The sequence below is a fragment of the Poecilia latipinna genome, unplaced genomic scaffold, assembly GCF_001443285.1.
Source record: "Poecilia latipinna isolate Pla-1442-1.1 unplaced genomic scaffold, P_latipinna-1.0 Scaffold1689, whole genome shotgun sequence".
NCBI classification, from domain to species: domain Eukaryota; kingdom Metazoa; phylum Chordata; class Actinopteri; order Cyprinodontiformes; family Poeciliidae; genus Poecilia; species Poecilia latipinna.
In genome coordinates this window covers 13,145-32,530 of record NW_015114305.1, presented here as the reverse complement: position 1 = coordinate 32,530, position 19,386 = coordinate 13,145, and the positions used below count along the sequence as shown (strand labels likewise).

At 37.8% G+C, this 19,386-nt stretch overlaps 1 protein-coding gene across 2 annotated transcripts in view; it reads right to left on the bottom strand.

Annotated features, from left to right (window-relative positions):
* The window catches only part of cmss1 (cms1 ribosomal small subunit homolog), a 36,840-nt gene that overhangs the window by 8,143 nt on the left and 9,311 nt on the right, over positions 1-19,386 (bottom strand). The window contains exon 2 of one of the 2 annotated variants that reach the window (XM_015060138.1): positions 2,032-2,162. In XM_015060138.1, the coding sequence (XP_014915624.1) occupies positions 2,032-2,162 (131 nt within the window). The remainder of the gene's footprint in view (positions 1-2,031; positions 2,163-19,386) is intronic. The other variant, XM_015060139.1, reaches the window with a different exon arrangement.

Here is a 19,386-nt window from a genome sequence, read left to right as displayed (position 1 = left end):
TTTTTCCCCGCGCGCGCCCAGGTGCGCCTTTTGACGGATTTTTTTTTTTTTTTTTTTTTTTAATTTGCGTGGTTTCGCTTCTCCGAAACGGACAGATGTTACGTCTGCAGCTCTTCCAGAGCGCCGCTCTCCTGGGTAACGTGAACCCAGAAGGCTCAATTTGTTAAATCCGCTGGATGAGTTACTTCCAGCGGTTTCTAATTCTTCGCAGTCCGCAGTGGTTGAGCAGCGGACTGCGCATGTTACAGTCTAATTAACTTTTGCATTGTCATTTATTTCCTCAAGATAAACTGCCGGCTCCTCAAATGCATTAACACAACGTTGCATTCTCTTTAGTTTTCTCTGGTCTGTAATGGAGACTTGAATTTTAACGCGCCATTTCAACCAAAGGTTTGTAATGCGCTTCCTAACCAGACGCTCCAAAGCGTCCGGTCCATAACTCTTCAACACTGACAGCTCCTGGTCAGAAAGACGCATTTAGTTCAGAGTTCCTTAGATGATATTCAGAAAGGATATTTTTACTGATTGATTTTAGTTGCCTCTGCGATTAAATCTTTAAGTCTATAATGTCTGCCTGTTTGCACCAGTGAAGGGTGTGAATTATAACCTGTCAAATGACTGACGAGCTTCAAATTTTCCTGTCGTTTAAAAAAGATAACTGGTCAATTACGGAAAACGCGACCTCTGCTCAAAATGAGGCTCTGCTACTGAGCCTCATTTTGACTAGTCTTGAGAAATTTTCACTGGAGATGTGATTTGTTTTTCCACTTTTGAGCAATTCTAAATCCAGACCCGCATGGGATGATGCTTTTGATTTACATTGTTCGTGTTTGTTATTTTGTTCTCAACGTGCTCCACTATGCAATGAATAAAGATTTTCGACTGAAATATTTCATTTACTGGGCTCTAGGATGCGTTATTTTAGTGTTCATCTCATTATTTTGAGCAGTGTATGTTGATTCTTCAGCAGCCAGAAATCCTAGGAATAATGTTTATACACACACACACACACACACACACACACACACACACACACACACACTCATTTAACTTTTCTGTATTTTGTCAAGTTGGCAGTAAACTGCAATGTTTTTAGGGGGGATTTTACAGAGCAACACAGATTAAAGATTAAAGCAACACAAACATTATTAGCTGCAAAGAGCCAAGAAAATGATATATCTATTGCTAAATTTGAACAAATCTGTAAAGCGTGGTGTGCATTTGGATTAAGCCTTCATTAGACTACACCTTCATTAGACTACAGATATTTTTACTACACCTTTTACTACAATTATAGCTGTAGTTGTTTTAAGGCATTTCTCTTCCAGTTGTGCATTTCCATAGTGAAATTTTTTGATAATTATTAGGACGGCACCAATGAATTGGCCCAGATTTTCTTAATTTTGGGCAGTCTTACATGTGAAACTGACCTTATTTACCGCCAAAGGTCTGAAAATCAGACATTGCAGTTTTTCCTCTGCTGTTATGCGACCCAATTATTTTTGAGTTGAAACAAATACAAAACAAATCATCACCGAGAACCTCCCCTCTTCCACCACGTCCAACTAATTTAATGTCTGAGCATGTTGATGTTTTGTTCTAAAACACAGAACATTTTATTAGCACAAAATTATAAAACTCACATGAACATTAAAGATTTCTGGTCTGCACCATCAGTGTTTACTGGAGCAGATCTGATTCAGGTTGCACTATGTAGTACTTATTTTTCATAAGAAAATGTGTCAATTAAAAACTTAATCAAAAGCAGTCATGCTGACATAGCTGCCTGCAGTGAACATGCCTGCAATTTATTTATTCGTAAACCATCCTCGCAAAAGAGGGAAAAAAAAAAAAAAAAAAAGCCTTACGCTGGTTATCTTAAAAAGGTCATTAAATATCCTGGTTGATATTTTGCCTGCACACAAATAATTGTTGTTTTTTTTTCCTTTTAATTTGTACATTTATTTTTACACATTTGCTCTTATAGTGAGAAAACAGAATGGGTGGTATTGACACACAAAGGGTACCAACCTGATCATTATTTTTCTTCTTCTTGGCTTTAGGGCTTTTCTCTGTCACCATTTTCCTCTTCTCGGGTTTTGTCTTTGCCTTTTCTGCTGGCTCTTTCTCCTGCTCTGTTTCTTCCTCTGCCTCAGCTGCATCCGTAAAAAAAAAGAAAAAAGAAAAAGAAAAGAGTATAATAAAAACTGGAAGAAGTTTTTCATTAAAACCCACACAAGAAACAGTGTGTACTCATATCTGGGTCAGCAGAGGGAGAAAAACTGTTGATGGAATATGAGTAAATTATGTGGTGGATGAATTAATGAATTTGTTTATTCTCTGTTCAGGGGTTAAACCAACACCGAAAGAATGCAACATGAGCCCTGAAACAATTATCTAACATCCACACAACAGATCACAGAGAGCTCTAGCTATTTATTAATGTTCTCCCGTGCTCTATAAAGTCAGAAATAATCAAATATTACCTGAGGTCTATATATAAAACTGTGTAGCAAATCTCAAACCAAGCATCTGGTTATATTTAGCCTCCCTGTTGCTACCCGTTCTCACTGCATTCTTCTAGTCTAACGCTATGAGGTCATGCTTACACCTTTAAGAATAAGTGCACAATTGGTCAACAGTGTTCAAAAACAAAACCTTAAAAATCAACTTCAGTTTTTTCCTGGTTGTACTAAAGAGACCTTTCTGGGTGGCAGCTTGTTTTACTGGTAGTTTTTCCAATCAAGGAAAAAAAAAAAAAACCTTTGTTGTTCCTTTACTTATGTTTCCCCCCACAGTCTAAGTAAAAGTCAGAAAACATCATGAAGTTTCAATATAATTATCACAATTTAAAATTTAGGACTTTTTAAAAAAAACACGATCCAAATGATGCTGACAGTAGAATTTTATTTTGAACCTTTTGCCCTTTTCAGGCAAACCAAATTAGTTTAATAGTCACTTTTGGAAAACAATCACTGGAACAATGTACAGATGTACTTTTCTATAATTGCTGACCATTATCAGTATAAAATTCTCCACTGTACATTCATCCAGTCATGTTTTTTTCTTCCTTTTAGCAATTTGCTGAGGGAATCGCAGATATCCCCTTGTTCCCTCTTCCTGGGGGATTAAAAGGTATTCCCAGGCCATCCCAGGCCACAAGGGATTTGTAGTCTCTTCAGTGTTTCCTAAGGTCTCGTTTCAGTGACTTGTGCCCACAAAAATCTTGCAAGAGAGGCTTCAAGAAGAGATCATTATCGGATGCCTGAACCACCTCAGTTGACTTGTTCTGATGCAGAAAGCAGTGGCTCTTTACAGGAAGCAAATACCAGCAACTTCCATCTGGGGTCTCACTGTTTCCATCATCATCCAGGTCTTATGACAAAAGGTCAAAGCTTGAATGTAGACAGACCAGTGACTAAAAGGAAGTGACTCTCATCCTAACACTTGGCTGTGAACTGATGGCTTACGGAAACCAACAGAACCACATCTTCTGCAAAAAGCAAAGAGGAGACCCGACAACGGCTACGTTCAGACAGCAGGCAAATACGAACCAAATCCGCTTCTTTGTTTGTTGTTGAATAAATACGACCTATCCGACTTTTTCACCACAGTCTGAATGCCCCAATTTAGATATTTTATTTTCACCCCATGGTACTAAATCGGATATGCATCTGATTGTTGTCAAAGTGTCTACAGCATGAACGGCCATGATTCATAATTCTGCACCAGAAGAAGACAGATAAGGTAAATCAAGACGCAAATTATGGTTGAAAATTATATTATGAAATTACGAAAGAAGTCCGTGTCAGTGAAGTGCTTTGCATCATAATCCCACCATTCTTGGCTCTGACTACACATCCAAACAGACTTCTCTACAGAAGTTGCACTCAAAGCTCCACTAAAGGCCCTTTGTATTAGTTATGTTTTCTTTTAATTAGCTTCCTTTGTGTTGCTATGATCTTGTGACAACCTCATCAGTTCCCATTGCTGAATAAACTTTAAAAATCAATCCATAAACGACTCCATCCATTATTACTTTTGTAGACAGTATGACATCAACGTTCTACTTCTGCTCATGCAGTTAACTTTGGGGAATTAAACCGTTCACACAAAAGTTTCATTGAGGTTTGAACGACCATGCAAAAGAAATCCAATTTCAGCAGAAAATTTGGATTTCACGATCAAGAGCTAATGGGTGAACATAGCCTAAACTTTCAAATTCTGTTCATGAACATCATAAACAGGATTAGTGAAAGGTCTGATGGACACCAACCTGTATTGAGGACAAGCTCAACTTGGGCCAAAAATGAGGACAAAGCTCTTGCTTTGCTCATAATAGGACAAGATGGACCTTAAAGACTATCAAAATACCTTGAGGATCGGCCATAAGCTTTCTCCAGATCCAGAACAGACGTGAACTGAACAACCAAACGCTTATGGCCCAAATCAGTACTTCAGGGAGGGTAAAGATCTGACCCCCTGTTTGATGACTAAGACAATCACCATACTGTTACTTCTGAATGTGAAGTTCAATATTTGCGTTCGGGACTCCTTTCCAACAGTCTACAGTTAACTTCTCCAGGAGGGTTAGGAAGAGTGATTCAACTGTAGCTGACACTCTTGAAAACCCTTTTCCAAGCATGAATATCTATGGGAAGCCCCCACATGTGCCATAACCTGTGTGGAAAAACCTTCAGGTAAGGGGCTTGGGCATGCAGGGTTGCGGTATCATAATCAGACTTTAAGGAAGTGGAATACAAGGTTCCTGTGAATTCAAAAAGGAAAATAAAGTCGAATGTGGTTTATGCAACATTTGTTCTGATTCATACAATAGCCTGACTGTCTCTGGGTTAGTGCCCTCACTGCTGGTGAGTGGGTTGCATTTGGACTACCTGAGAAGAGGATATATTTATCACCTATCTTTGAAGTCCTATATGTCACATATGCTTTTGATGTCAGGCTCTTTTAAGTCTAAATGCATAGGAAAGATGATGCATGCGGCTAGATCAGGATGTGTGCAATGTGGCTCAGCAAATTGAGCATATCGCTGATCTGCAACAGCAGACCACTGCTTCAGTTAAAGAACATCCTGAGAAAAAAGGCACTCTACAAACCAACATCAGATGCAAATTTTCCAGCTTGTTCTTTTGATCCACCGTTTCCTAATCTATTTTGCAACTGTGGTTTTTATTTCTTCCTTCCTCTCAAGTTTTTTTTTCTTTCACCCCTTTGTACAATTTCAGTAACAGAACTACCAATACAGAATTCAATTGTAGATATAGGAATTAGTTTTTCCTTTTTGTGTAATAAAAATTGGCGCATCCCAATAAACCTTAATGTAACTGGACATTTGGATATTTACATATAATAATTCCAAACATCGCCACATTCATTCTCACTTACGGGCAAAAATCACTCAAAGCTGAATCACATTGTGACTACATGATGAGAAAGTTGTTACTCAGTATTTCTGAAGGTTTTCTGTGTCTAAGTCTCAGACATTTAATCTGATGTCCTCCTAACTGTTGAAGTGAAAAGGAACACCATGGTGAGATAAAAAGGGCCACCTGAGGCCTTCAGAAACACGAGAGCAGTTTATAAGTATGGTAAAGCATTTAAAGAGGTCTCAAAACCTATTTAAAATAGTCTAAAAGTGGAATATATTAAAAGTTGCCATCATGTCCAGGTCTGACTATTCACGTATCTTTACATTGAAAGCAAATTGCAAGCTGCTAAAAGAATAATGTCATTAAAGACCTATGGCAGCTGCTGATTGTTCTGCAAAGAGGAAAAACTTTGCTTTTAGAAAAACAACCTATTTCTGTGGGAGACTATTATTTTCCCACAGAAAATCAACATAAAGTCAAGAAGATCTGGAATAATGTTCTTAAGGCATATGAGTTGTCCTCAACTCCACCAGGAGATCCACCAGATTCACCGAAAACCAGCCAAAATCCAGGTCTCCATCTCACGGAGATGCTGTGACCAAAAATGAACTGAATATGAAAAGCCCCTCAAACATTTCACAGTGAGAAATGGAGTAAACCTCCTCAGAGACTGGTAGATGACTTCAAGAAGCATCCCACTGAAGTTAGGTACTTTTAAGTTGTGCTAACAAGTTTTTCATAACTTCTGTTTTAACAAAAGTGACCTTTATTTAAACAAAAAGGAGAAAGCTGGTTACTATGTGTCCTAACTTTTTCCTCTCAGGAAACACATTTTTATCTTTTGTTTAATGAGTAAAACGTACATTTTCTTAAGTGTAATAAATACAAAACAAAATTTGTATTGGGGCATCTTAATTTTTCACATAATGGTATATTGTTTCTTTATAGAGACGTTTGCCTGATACAGTAATCCACTCATCATGCTCCCCACTTCTGCTTAAAGACCACACCCTTTATTGGTGGGCCAAGCAAATGATTCCTCCCACTCGCTCACTCCCACTGTGAACAGATTTTGGAGAAACTATCAAAGATCAAAGAAGCGAGGATAACTGGAAGCAGAACGCGACCACCGAGGTGAAAAGAGCTTCGTACCACGATAGTTTCCACTTCCTGCTTGACAGACACGAAAAAGGAGTAAAACAGTAGGTAAGGCTTTTTTAAATTCCCGTTTGAATCAATGATGGTCATTTCAACCAATTCATCTTACAATAATATAAATCTTTATTATGAAAGAAGTTAAAATAGTGGAGATGACATCCAATGATCTCACCCGAAACGCTCGCTGGAGATAGGCACCAGCACCGATCCCGACCCCACTAGGGACAAGAGTGTACAGAAAATGGATGGATGGATGGAGATCTAATGACATGAAAATGTCAGATTATCTTAAGTTAAAGTTATTAATATAAGCCAATCCTAAATTTATGTAATCAAGTCAAGCAGATGTTTGACATTTTTCTAGTGAATTTTGCCCCTTCCACAGGTACGAGCCAGCTGCTTGAATAGGCAATATAAACCATGCGACTTTGATATTCTGTGTTCACTGAGCTGCGAAGCACTTTGCAGTCAGCCTGTGGGCAGAGAAGTTAGACCGATGTTTAAATGAGAATAAGGTGCAGGCAAGGCGATTAGGTTGACTCTTTAAACACGTTTCATTTAACCACAGACACACTTGCAAGAGAAATAGATTTACTAATGAGCGTCAGCTTACACATTTTTTTTATGGGGGTAATGAAGACGTGCAGTTCAGATATAAATTAAAGGTTAAAGTGAATTCATGTGCTTCAGACCATCAAATGTGCTTTTACATGTAGCTAAATCCAACACACTGCTCCTGCAACTAATTTCTTTTAATTCAATTTGTCTAGCATCCAAGACAAATCAAAAGCTGATTAGCATATTATATAAACGATTAGGAATGATAGACATCTATAAGTCATTTTCATCGAATGTTCAGGCCATAAAGAAACATTAGCAACGTCAATGTTTAAGTTGCAAATTATCTCAGAGAATTTCCCAACAAGCTCACATTGTTATCTGAGAGGAAAGAAGAAAATATGGGGGACCTTTTTGTCATCGCACCCCAAAACAGCCGCTGTTGACAGTGTAAAAGTGAACCAAACCAAATGAAAGTGTGAAACCTTTCAAAATTACTCGCCCAATCAAACCAAACCCTAAGTATCCTAAAATTATTGTTGAATACAAAAATACAGACAAACACATTTAATTAAAAAAAGGGATGTCTGGTAACTACTTGCCTTTTTTGTTGTGAAAACAATAATGAGCCACCTGAAATGTCACCATGAATAGAGTTAAGATGCTGTTTTTCCAACTAGCTAATTTCAGTCCACAACTGCAGATTTCATGTGAAAGTAAGCGGAAAATTTTGACAACAACTAAAAAAACCCAGCTAAGCAAAATTAGGCAGCTTTCACTTTATAATGAATTGGCAAAAGAAAAACTATCGGTCAACCACTAATCTAAATGTGTTCTCACAAGAATGATAGTAATCTATTAAAAGGTAATACAAGTCCCTTAACTTTCAGTGTCTTCTTTACCACAGAGGTTCCAAATGGTAGAGTCAGAAAGACATTTATATGACTGAAGTCTCACTCAGTCCAAAGAGGTTACAGCTCAAATACCCATAGATCAATTAAAGTCTATGGCTGTAGAGAGAAATCACATACAGCAAAATGGGGAACCCAGTAATCTTTTATAGGCCATCAATAGGGCTGATTAGTTTTAATGGATGGCCAATGGTGCCGACAGGGCATAAAAAGGATCAATCAAGTCATTTCAGGAAGCAACTGATTGTGTCCGTTTCCGACAAATAGTCTCAGATTCTGTTTTTAAAGCTGCTGAGCTCACATATAAACTGAAACAGTAATGACACTGGAGAAGCTAATTGTTTTGTCTACACAGAACAACAGGGGCAAGTACTGGTACCTATACTGTTTCTGCAACACAAACATGTGACAATAAGTGTAGGCACAATCTTTCAACTGTTCTGCTCTCAGACAAGTGCAGTCATAATTTAGGCCTCGGCTCTGAAATCATTTGTAGTTTAGCCAAAGTGTTCAAGAATCAGAAAGCAAATTTAATGACCAAACGTTTGTCTCAGATTTGCTAAAAAATTTCTTGATGATCCAAGGCTTCTGGGAAAATATTCCATGGGCTATTGAGGCCTTTTAGGAAACGAGTGTCCTGTCACATTTGAAGTAAAAGTTAAAGCAGTTCAGAAAAACATTATATCTGCATTCAATATGGTGGTCCAGTGATTTGCAGTTTTAAGACAGATTATCAAAATTAATGGAAACATAATTTCTACTCAAGATTTTGATGCCATTACTTCACATAAAAAATGAGACAAAGGATTTGGAGTGGCCTAGTCAAACTCTGCACTTAAATCCAACTGAGATGCTGTGGCATTTTCTTAACCATAGCCATTCAAAGTTTGAATACCTCCCACGTGTGAAACAATTCTGCAAAGTATGAGCTACAATTCCTCCTCAGTGAAGAAATCAATTACCAGTCAATAAAAACACTTGATGGTGTTTCTGCAAAGGATAGTAAAAGCAACTGATATCAGCTCAAATATTCCTTTTGGTGCGTAGCTAGTATTGATCATACATATATTTGTACAGTTAATGCCAGTTATTTTAGTGTATGATGGTCAGACACCAATGTTTGATATACTAATTTCCATTGCAATAAAAGTTGAAGAATTATTTAATTCCTCCCTGTTTAAGTATGTAAAAAAAAAATCCATTGCCTTCTCTTTGCAAAAGATTGATCTGTGCAGTTTAATCCCCAACGTTAGATTGGAACACCAGCTTCCACGTGTTAGAGCAAAGCCAATGCTGGCTGGCACAGTGTGATAGGAGCTCTAGAGGAGGTTGCACAGCAGGTGCTAATCAGAGATACAAGGCTGTGTAAATAACCCAAAGCTTTTAAGCTTTTACAAGAACTACATGACAACACAGGGTAGCCAATGTAAGGTGGGCTTACATTTCTGGTGTGATTAAAAATGTACATTTCTTAGGTTTAAGCAAAACATGAACTGGAACACGAATGACTTTATGGTATAATTTGTAAGATTGTTCTTTATGCACACATTTCTTGTGCACATTTCATTAACACTGAAAACAGGCCATCAGTGTGGTCTTTTGCCATCCAACATGTATTATTATTCTAAAAGAAATTATGAATGAAAGTGTTTTGGAGAAAATACGAAACTACGAAAAGGTTTCTACTCGTCACAAGCCTCCATATAAAGCTTAGTTATATCCGTGAATGTAACCCTACGATGATGTAATGCATGCGTATTCTACCAGTAAATCTTAGAATAAACATGGGAGTTTAAATATAGTCGCACAAAAAGTGCTATTCATTTTAAGCGTGCTTTTAATGGGGTCCTAGTCGACAAAAAAAAAGCCTCCTTCAGAACAACAACTTACATCATTGCAAAACCATGTGGACCACGTTTCATGACAATACTCTCAACCAAATGTTTGCAGTGTTTCTTTCCACAATTATGGCTACAATTTGATTTATAGACTTGTTAATGCAATAAAGGAAAGACCACCAACAATGCTTAGGCCACACAAAACAAGCATCCCAACAGGGCTATTACAAAAGAGGACTATGCAAGTGTCAAACATAAACTTACCAGACGGTATTACATTACCTCATACTATAGAAGTGTTTATTTTCGTACTCTTGTTTTAGTGTAGCTAAAGCAAAACCAGCATAGCACTCCTAAAGACGGAAATTCACTAATGTTGAGTTTAAACTATTTAGGGATAAAGTTACAAATGTTTGACAGCGTTTATTTCAAACAAACTAACAAGAAGTTGGTTCTTCTTACATTTGTCTAAATACATGGAATCAATATGGAATATTCTTTCACTTTGTTAAAACATAATGGAGTCATTTAATGTTCACGTCACTCATACAGTGAAGGTTATGCGACACAAATGCCTGTATTTCAATCAATTTGCAGGGTATTCTATTCTAAATGGACCTATGATTATCAGGGATTCCTGTAGAACTGATGGTAGCAAAATGAACACATATAAATCAATTTAAATTCTTAAAAAGCCATGAAAATTGTGCAACTACTCTGTCAATCTCCATTATCAACCAGACCAACATTGATGTAAGCTCCTTTAACAAACCAAACTGTCTCCCCATTGATGTACAAAGTCCCCAAAGGTGAAGAACTTACCTAAAAATGTCTGTCAGATCCTGTCTATGTAAAAAGCAAAACAAAAAAGACCTACAGATGCATCCTAATACATTAAAACATTAAGGTAAAGTTGTTTTAGTAAGTGAAAATTCAGGATGCATTTCAAGTATTTGTTTCTGTTAACTTCATTTCTTTATGAACTTGCCACCATCCGCTTATTCACAACCGGGTCGCAGTCTCAGCAGAGACTTCCCTCTTCCCAGTCACTATCTCCAGGTCCACAGGTGAAGTCAGAGGCATTCCCAGGTCTGCTGAGAGGCATATTACTGGGCAGGTACTGGGCACTTTCCCTTAGGGACATGCCAGAAACAACCCCCAAAACAGGCTTCTAGGCGGCATCCAGAAAAGATGCCCGAGTCAGCTCAGCTGATTCCTTTCAATGTGAAAGAGTAGTGGCTCTACTCCTGGTTGACTGAGCTCCTTGCCTTATGTATAAGGGAACTTTCAGCCACCTGAGAGAAGAAGCTCAATTCGGCCGCTTGTATCTGGGATCTTGTTCATGACCCAAACTTCATGACCGTAGATGAGGGTAGGAACGTAGACTGACCCGTAAATTGAGAACCTTAAATTTTGGCTCTGCTCCATCTCTCACCACAACAACCCCTTGCATCGTCCCCATTACTGCAGCAGCAGCACTAATCCGTCTATCGATCTTCCACTCCATTCTCACTTGTGAACAAAACCCTGAGATTCTTGATCTCCTTCACTTAAGGTAGGAACTTTCCTCTAAGCTAGGAGGGCAAGATTACCTTTACCTGTGAAGAACCTTGGTCTCTAACCATTTCCATCATTAATATTAATTTTAGCTTGCAACCAATGAAACGCCTAAATTAAACTTTTTTGAAAACTGGACAATAACAGCAGTGTGATATGGAGGTGATCAGTCTTAGGTTCAGGTTAAATCTTTAAGAAGCAAGTGGAAGCAGCTTACTTTGATAGTGATAGTGGCTTTCAGCTCAATCTCATTGTTAAGTCTGATGCATCTCCCCTTCCTCTTTACAATACTTCATGGATTCTATATGTGCTTTAGGTCCAGTTGGTTTGCTGACCAATCTACAACGATAAGTGGGTAGAAGCCAAGTCCTACTGAAAAATAAAATTAGCATCTCCATAAAGCTTGTCGACAAAGGAAAGCATGAAGTGCTCAAATTTCCTGGTCAACAGCTACGCTGACTTTCAGCTTGCTAATCCCCACTGAGACAGCAGCAGCAAATGACATGGCACCCCTAGTCATCACTGACTGGAAACTTCACACTGGACCTAAAACAATGAGGATTCTGTGACCCCCACCCTTCCTCCTGGGATCTTGAATCCTAAAATTATACAAAACTTACTTCCATCTAAGAGATGACCAACAGGTCAGTCCTTCTCTTTGAGGTACTAATGACATTTTTTGTAACTGTGGTGGCTCTTGAAGCTCTGACTCCAGCTGCAGTCCACACCTTCAAAATCTTATCCAAGCTTTTGAATGGCCTTTATGTTCCTATCTTCTCAAGGCTGCACATGCTTCACTTTTACAGACACCCTCCTTTGAGTATATCTGACAAAGGAGCTCGTGGCACAAATCTTGCTTTTGGTTTGCAGAGTTTCTACATGACATGTCCGTTCTCACCTTGATTAAAGAAACCCAGGGTTGCTCCGTGGGCTAGGTAAACACAAGTAAAGGTTACATATTTGAAGAGAACTCAAAAGTATGAACCATATTTTAGTTTCATTCTGAAAGTTTAACATGCAGCTAAAACATGCAACAGACCACAAAATAAAACATGTTATAAAACCTTGATGAACAGCTAAGAAACAGCAGGCACTCTTGGCCAGGAGCTTAAACAAATGCAGTAAAGCTGAAGAGAGGAAAAAAAAATGACCTCATCCTTTGCTAATATGAATCTGGATGCCTTCTTGGATGAACTCAGAAAGTTGGCTGCTAGACATTTGTTTATCTGATGAAATTTGCTTCAATTACACACACGTCTCGCACACACGCACACACCCAGCAAATCTAGAATCCCATATTTCAGTTCTTTCAGACTAATAGTTGTTGCTGCAAATGTGCAGAGAGTAAATGAGCCTCGCTCAAATGAATGCCAGGCACAGACAGGCCTATTCATTTCAGTAACACTAACTGTTATGACAAGAGGCTGTCTGACCACTAGTTAGTCCATAACTCATAGAAGCCACACAATAACCACTTAATGCATGGCTTTGTTCAACCTCACTGGTCACTGGGACACAACCTTCTTGTTGTCAAATGACACTGTCAATAGTTCCTTATTTTCCAGTTCTTCCAATTTGGTAACAGCAGCAAAACTGTTCATTTCAATGAAGTGGATTCTAAAAAAATATTACATTTCAGTGGCCTGCTACCTCTCCATGCAGGTTCCTAAATACATTTTTTTTAAAAATCAAAGCATGCAAGGCAACAGCGAGAAGTGTGAGGACAACTACTCAAGAGAAAACAAGTCTTGTTTTCTTTCTAAGTACTCTAAAAAGACAGATTTAAGTAGGACGGTTCCCTCATTTTGCAGTTCATGTTATATATTCTGGGGAAAAAAAAGAAAAATAACATTCTGTAAGTACAGCCGTCTCAAAGTAATGTAATAATGTAATGAAATCTGTTGTTCTCCTCACACCAAGCCAGAGATGAGGTAACCGCTGTTTTGAAATCAGAGAAGACAGATTAGGTTTTCCTTGGGGCCCCACTATGGACTCAGCAGAAAGGGGATGGTGCTCTGCCCCCCTGCAGAGAGACTCCCTCCTGGCCCAGCAGGACCACTTACAGGATGTTCACAATAAAATCAATTGCTGAGGTGCCCGCAGCCAGTCGTGTGAAACAAGGCACCATATGGAGTGAATAATCAAATCTAATGAGATGAATGTATTACAGTCTGACAAAAGAGCATATAGTGAAGTTGCACAAATTTGTTAGTTTGCTCTACAGGTGTTTCACACAGTGGATCACTGTGGATAGATCTGTACAGCTAGACTACTTGAATTTTGTTATTTCTTTAAAACAAATGTGAAAATGTTGCATGTACATAAAACAGTTGAAAGTACACAGTAAGCATTACATTGTTATTATATTGTCATGGTCAATTTCAGATTAGCAACTTTTTAAAGCTCTGACCTGCTGATAACTATATTAGCCAATTTTGTTTTCTCTTCAAGAATCATGCAAAATATAAAAGTGAAAGTATCTTAGTAATAAATAACTTGCCTCACATATCGCTGAAAATTAAAGCCACCTTATACGAATCGCCAAAGTCATTGTGACGTCCATTTTTTCAATATCATAATCTTAAAGGAGTGTTTGGTATTGAATATTATCCTATTCACTCATTTCCTGATATTATGCTGTCATACTGAAAATCTACAAATATACTATCATCCAGTAGATTTTAAAATAAAATGCAACTAAAAAACTCTTCTATACAAGACAGATTATAGCTCATTATTTTTTCCTTTCTGCACAAACATTAACCTCATCAAAAGATATTACTCCCCCCCCCCAACAAGATCGCTTAAAAATAAATAATTTGAGAAGATAAAGCTCTGATTAATTGTAAGTATCTGCTAAGTACACCTGGACAACTTTCTAAATACTATCCTTGAGAAGAGATGTAAGGCACCAATACATAGAAAATGTTTGGTTTTGGTGGGAATGATCAGGAGAATTTGCCTTCAAAGCAATCCAACCATAACGTGGAAGTCACTATAGATGATTTGCCTGATTTCACCAATCATGACCTCAGCAGCAACTGAATTCATTAAATCTTGTACTATTCACTGAAGGTACTCTATAATCTTATCACAAATGTTGCTGCTTGACTGTTTTTGTTTTGTTTTCTTTTATCTAAAGATGAGTTTGTGCTAGTGGAGGCTTAGCCCAATCAATATGGCAAGTAGTGGGGTTCATGAAAACTAATGGTGGAAAAGCTTGAGAGGTTCTGCAGATCACTATGAGGCCCAACTGGAGAAGAAGAGGAACCACATAGATTTCATCTGAGAGAACAATGGCCTGACTACACTGCTGGAGCAGGACAGACAGGTTGGTGCATGTAATGCTAAAAAAAAAAAAAAAAAAAAAGAAAATCAAATATATACCCGAGCAAAGACAATATTTATGTCATATGCTTCCCACAAAATTAATAAGACACTAGTGAGCCATGGCTTGTAGAAAAATCCATCCATTATTATCTGAATTATCTGAGGATTTTAGGAGTGGATGTAGGATTCAAAAGTTTGCACAATGAAACAAGCCAAAGCTAAGCTCAGCGATGTGCACGTCTGTAGGATTAGATTCTTTTCATTCAGTAAAGATGGTCATGGCTGAGTGATGGAGGCTTTTAGCAGCGGTATCTCTGCAAGACAGCGAATGTGACCTCAAGACAGAGCTTATAGCTACCCCACTCAGGCACAGTCCATTAAACCCTGGACTTGGTTACACGCTGCGGTCAGTCTGGCAAAGCGCTCCCTTGTAAACACACAAACATCCACTCATGCAATTACATGCATAACCTAAATTGCCGCTCTCCTACGCTATTTAATAACACCACACAGTGCATACTTCGGCCTTAATCCAAACTGGAAAATGGACTGAGGGTTTTTGGTGAGCAGAAATTATCTGCTATCTAAATACAGAGCATATTTAGAGGTAGCCCTAAGTATACGTCCAGGTCCAACAAGATTCTGATTACTGGACCTCCTAAGCTAATTAAAAAAACGGGCCAACAACGGGGCCGTTTGGTTGAAGGTTCTGGTTTGCTTCGGCCCATCTACTACCCAAGTCTCCTCTGTAATCTACGCGTGTAGAGGCTGGACCCGCGCTGGGCTTGAAGCCTTGGACGGAGACTTGTTGTCTGCAACCATGTGCCAAACTGAAAAAGCTTTTCTGATCCACCGCAGCCACACATGCAATTAAGGGCTTGAAATAGCCATGCTTGTAGTGATTAAGTTCACCAGAATTCTGTCTTTTTAAATAGAATGTGGAAACCTAACATGCACAACTAAATGCTACAAGTGCTTCAGTTTGGCCCAATAAAGGGTAATGCATAAGACAATGAGTCTGTCTTTCCACAGTTTTTTTGAGATTTTATGTGACAGACTGACACAAAACAGTACATAGTTGTGAAATGAAAGGAAAATAAAAAGTTTTCAAAGTAATTTTGTAAATACTAGTTTGAAAGGTATGTTAACACATCCAAGTCAATACTTTGTAAAACCCCCTTCTGGGGTATGTCTGCAATGTCAAAATCCTTTTCTTTTCAGAAACTATGGTAGTTTTCTCTCCTTTGCGTTTCTACTGCAGGAATCAGGACCGAATCAGACAAAAGCAAGTAGTAATCTAACCCCGAACAAAGGCCCTGTTAAGGAGGGAGAACTTCTTGGATCAACCCTGAACTAAATATGGATTTTTGTAGTGGGAGGATACCAAATATTTATCACTGGCTGAAAATCCCCAGCATGTTATTTCAGTCATCTCCTCCTCTGCGTTTCTCCTCTGAAATTCTGCATTTGTATTTTGCATAGTCTACATTTTAACCTGGCTCCCTACACTGAAAACCAGTGTATTATAGAGAAAAGAACCAAAGAAAGAAGTCCCACTTCATTAAATCACCTTCAAACATCTTACACATATCCTAAAATGAGTACCTCTTCTGTTTTATTTCTCCACAGCAGCAGCCTTGCTAGGTACCATATGCAAAACAGATGACCCATTTCAGCTGCAAAATATACACGCCATTCCCTTCACACATTACAGTCACTTTATTCAACAGTATCCCTTTTGCGTGTCAGAGGACAATTACATCCGCGCATCACAATGCCAGTGCAGCGCTGTGGTTGATCCAGCCTCATCTATCAGAGTCTTCTCTAAACCAGTGTGTTTCTGAGCAATAACCACAAACACATATGCTCGACATGCAAAACACATCTCTGCCCCGATTCGTTCAGAAGAGCTCTGAATCACCTCCTCTTCCGAGGCATTATCCAGCTCCCACAAAGCTCTTTTAAATCAGTCAAGTTTTCACCTCCCTTTTGATGTGGCTTTCTAATCAATGCATCCCCTTTGCTTGCTACAGATGTATGACGTTAAATGCATACACTCATAAAACATAAAAACAAACCAAAGCCCTTTGGTTCTTTAAGCAGCCGGGATTTGGGGTAGAATCAAATTTACATTAGCATCCATAAAGCAAGTATGAAAAAGAAGCAATTATTTCCAGTTAACTTAGTATTGGGTAATAAAATCAAAATAAACCAGAAATTCATGTGAATAGCTAGAAACTGGGGTCTTTGAAAAAAACAAAAACAAAAAACAACTTAGTTGTGATCCAGTGAAGTTGCAACAATTAGTTGCAGCTCTCACAAAGCTAAAAAGCATCTTGGTAAAGTTTGGGTCCAGAGGACGACAGCCAGATGCTTAAACACAACACAAGCATAACAGATGACTAAGAATATTCTTGTTTGGATAAACAGCGGAGATTAAACATTTACTGGTTCTTTCTCATTCTACAGTAAACTTTACTGTGTGTCAGAGAGACACACAGCTGCTCTATATATCACACACACTGCAGCTCGAACGTTCCAGGAAACATGGACAACATTTTCTATAAGAGATTGGGAGAGCCTCAAATTACAGCAGATCAAAACATTTTCTCAGGGTTCTCTTGCAAAAAGACACTTTAAATATCTGGGATTTTCCTGATAAAATAAAAGTTAAATAAATAAAAATAAAATCATCATTCACTAGCAATACTAAACAAGATCAGCTCACTTATGGTATAAATTTAAAAGAGGTATTTTCGCCGTCTTCCACAAGATGTTTCCTAGCAACCATGCACGGGTTCATAACCACAACGTGGAAACTTTGTATTTGATTTCAAAGTCAAAGATCTCAAGGTAGATTCAATAATCTCAACTTCTTAAGGAAATGTGTTCATGAAAAACCGAACAGTATATAGACACTTTATTTTTATTGCAATATTGTAGTATGAAATATCAATTACAGAAAGAACAGCTTGGACTGGAAAACCTGCCAGTTGAACAAGAAGCAGGCATTCAGGCTCTTTATGCCAGTAATATATTTGATGATGCTCCTTTAATGCAGAAGAAAATGTTTCAGGAAGCTTTAAGAAGCTCTGGTAAAAACTAAGCAATGGTTAAATACCTGGATACAAATTGTGAATAAAAAAAAAAATCTTTGATTAGATCCTCCTTATTCTTTCTTACAGGCAAATTGGGGAAATGACAAATTGACCTGAAAGCCTTTGATATGCATCGTAATTAACAGAAGCAAAAAAAGGTTATCGAGCTGAGCCGCTTCTTTTTGTTGCAGCCATAGTACGTCATTTTTATGAAGCAACACAATAGTCACTGAACAACTAGAGAGACTGTGAGATCTCCAGAACAATAGAGGTTGTGATTTAAAGAAAAAAAAATTAACCATTAACCAGATAAACCATTTTAAACCATTAACCAGGTAAAAGCATGACCTTCAGCAGCACACAGCAGTCCTCCACTCAGAAAAGGAATATTACAAATTGCTATTTAAGAGTATTTTTTTATTATTATTATTTAGACAGGTTTGTACTTCTTTGTGATAAGGACAAGTGGTGCAAATGTCAGCCCTTCATCTACATGAAAGGGATCTATAAAGATCATAAAAATGTGCAAAGAATGAGGATTTCTCTTTCACATTTCTTAACAATAGATATCAATATTTCACCACGTTCCTCAAGAGCTTTTCTTTGTAGAGAAATTTCAAACACCAAGTCAAAGGAAAATGTTTAATTTAGTCACCAGTTGGACAAAGGAATGATCTTGTTTTATATTCATTGGGTTAGTGCAGGAATAATTCTGTCTGAGCATGCAAACATGCAGTTGCATGTATCTGAAAGTGATGAGCTCCATAAAAGCAGAGGAAGAGCAAATATATGCAGTCAAAGGAGCTAACAAGCTGCCACAGTTGCCTTGAATTAATTAAAGGATTAAGGGGGAAACCAGCCATTCTAAGAATACTAACCTCACCTCGGTCTGTTACATAACTAGTTCATTACACACTAAGGCAGAAGCTTCACAAATAAAAAACAAAAAGCCCCAAATGCTGAACAGCAACTACCAGTAAATCAAGTTCTAATTCCTGATAAAATTTTCCATTGTGTCATGCGAATAGATTGAAGTCCTTTAGAAAAGAAAGCAGTAATCAGAATGTTCTCTGGCTTTATCAAGTGTAAAATAGAGTAAAATTACCAGCCAGAAAGTAAGATGATAATGTAGGAAATTTTACTGCTTTTTCACCACTCCTAATAATAATAATAAAAAAAAAGTTATTGCAGTCATATCAGGACACACTTGCTGCTTGTAGCTTACAAACTAACTTCTTGTAGTAAACTGACCTGCACCACGTGACAACAGGTGAGGGTGGTGCGGCACTGCATTAATCAACTCGATAAAGCTAATAAAAAAAATAAGAACCTTAATTATTTTTGTCATCTCATTACAAGAATCTATAAAAAATATATACAAGACTCAATATTGTGGTTATTATGAAAATATTACTTTTTGAAACTTTGGTATACCTTGATACCAGTATTAAGCATCTGCTTAGTAGAGTCACACTTTGTAAAGACAAATAAGAAGGGGATTTCTTAAGAAATCTTAAAAGAATGTGTATTTTGTAAATCGGCAATT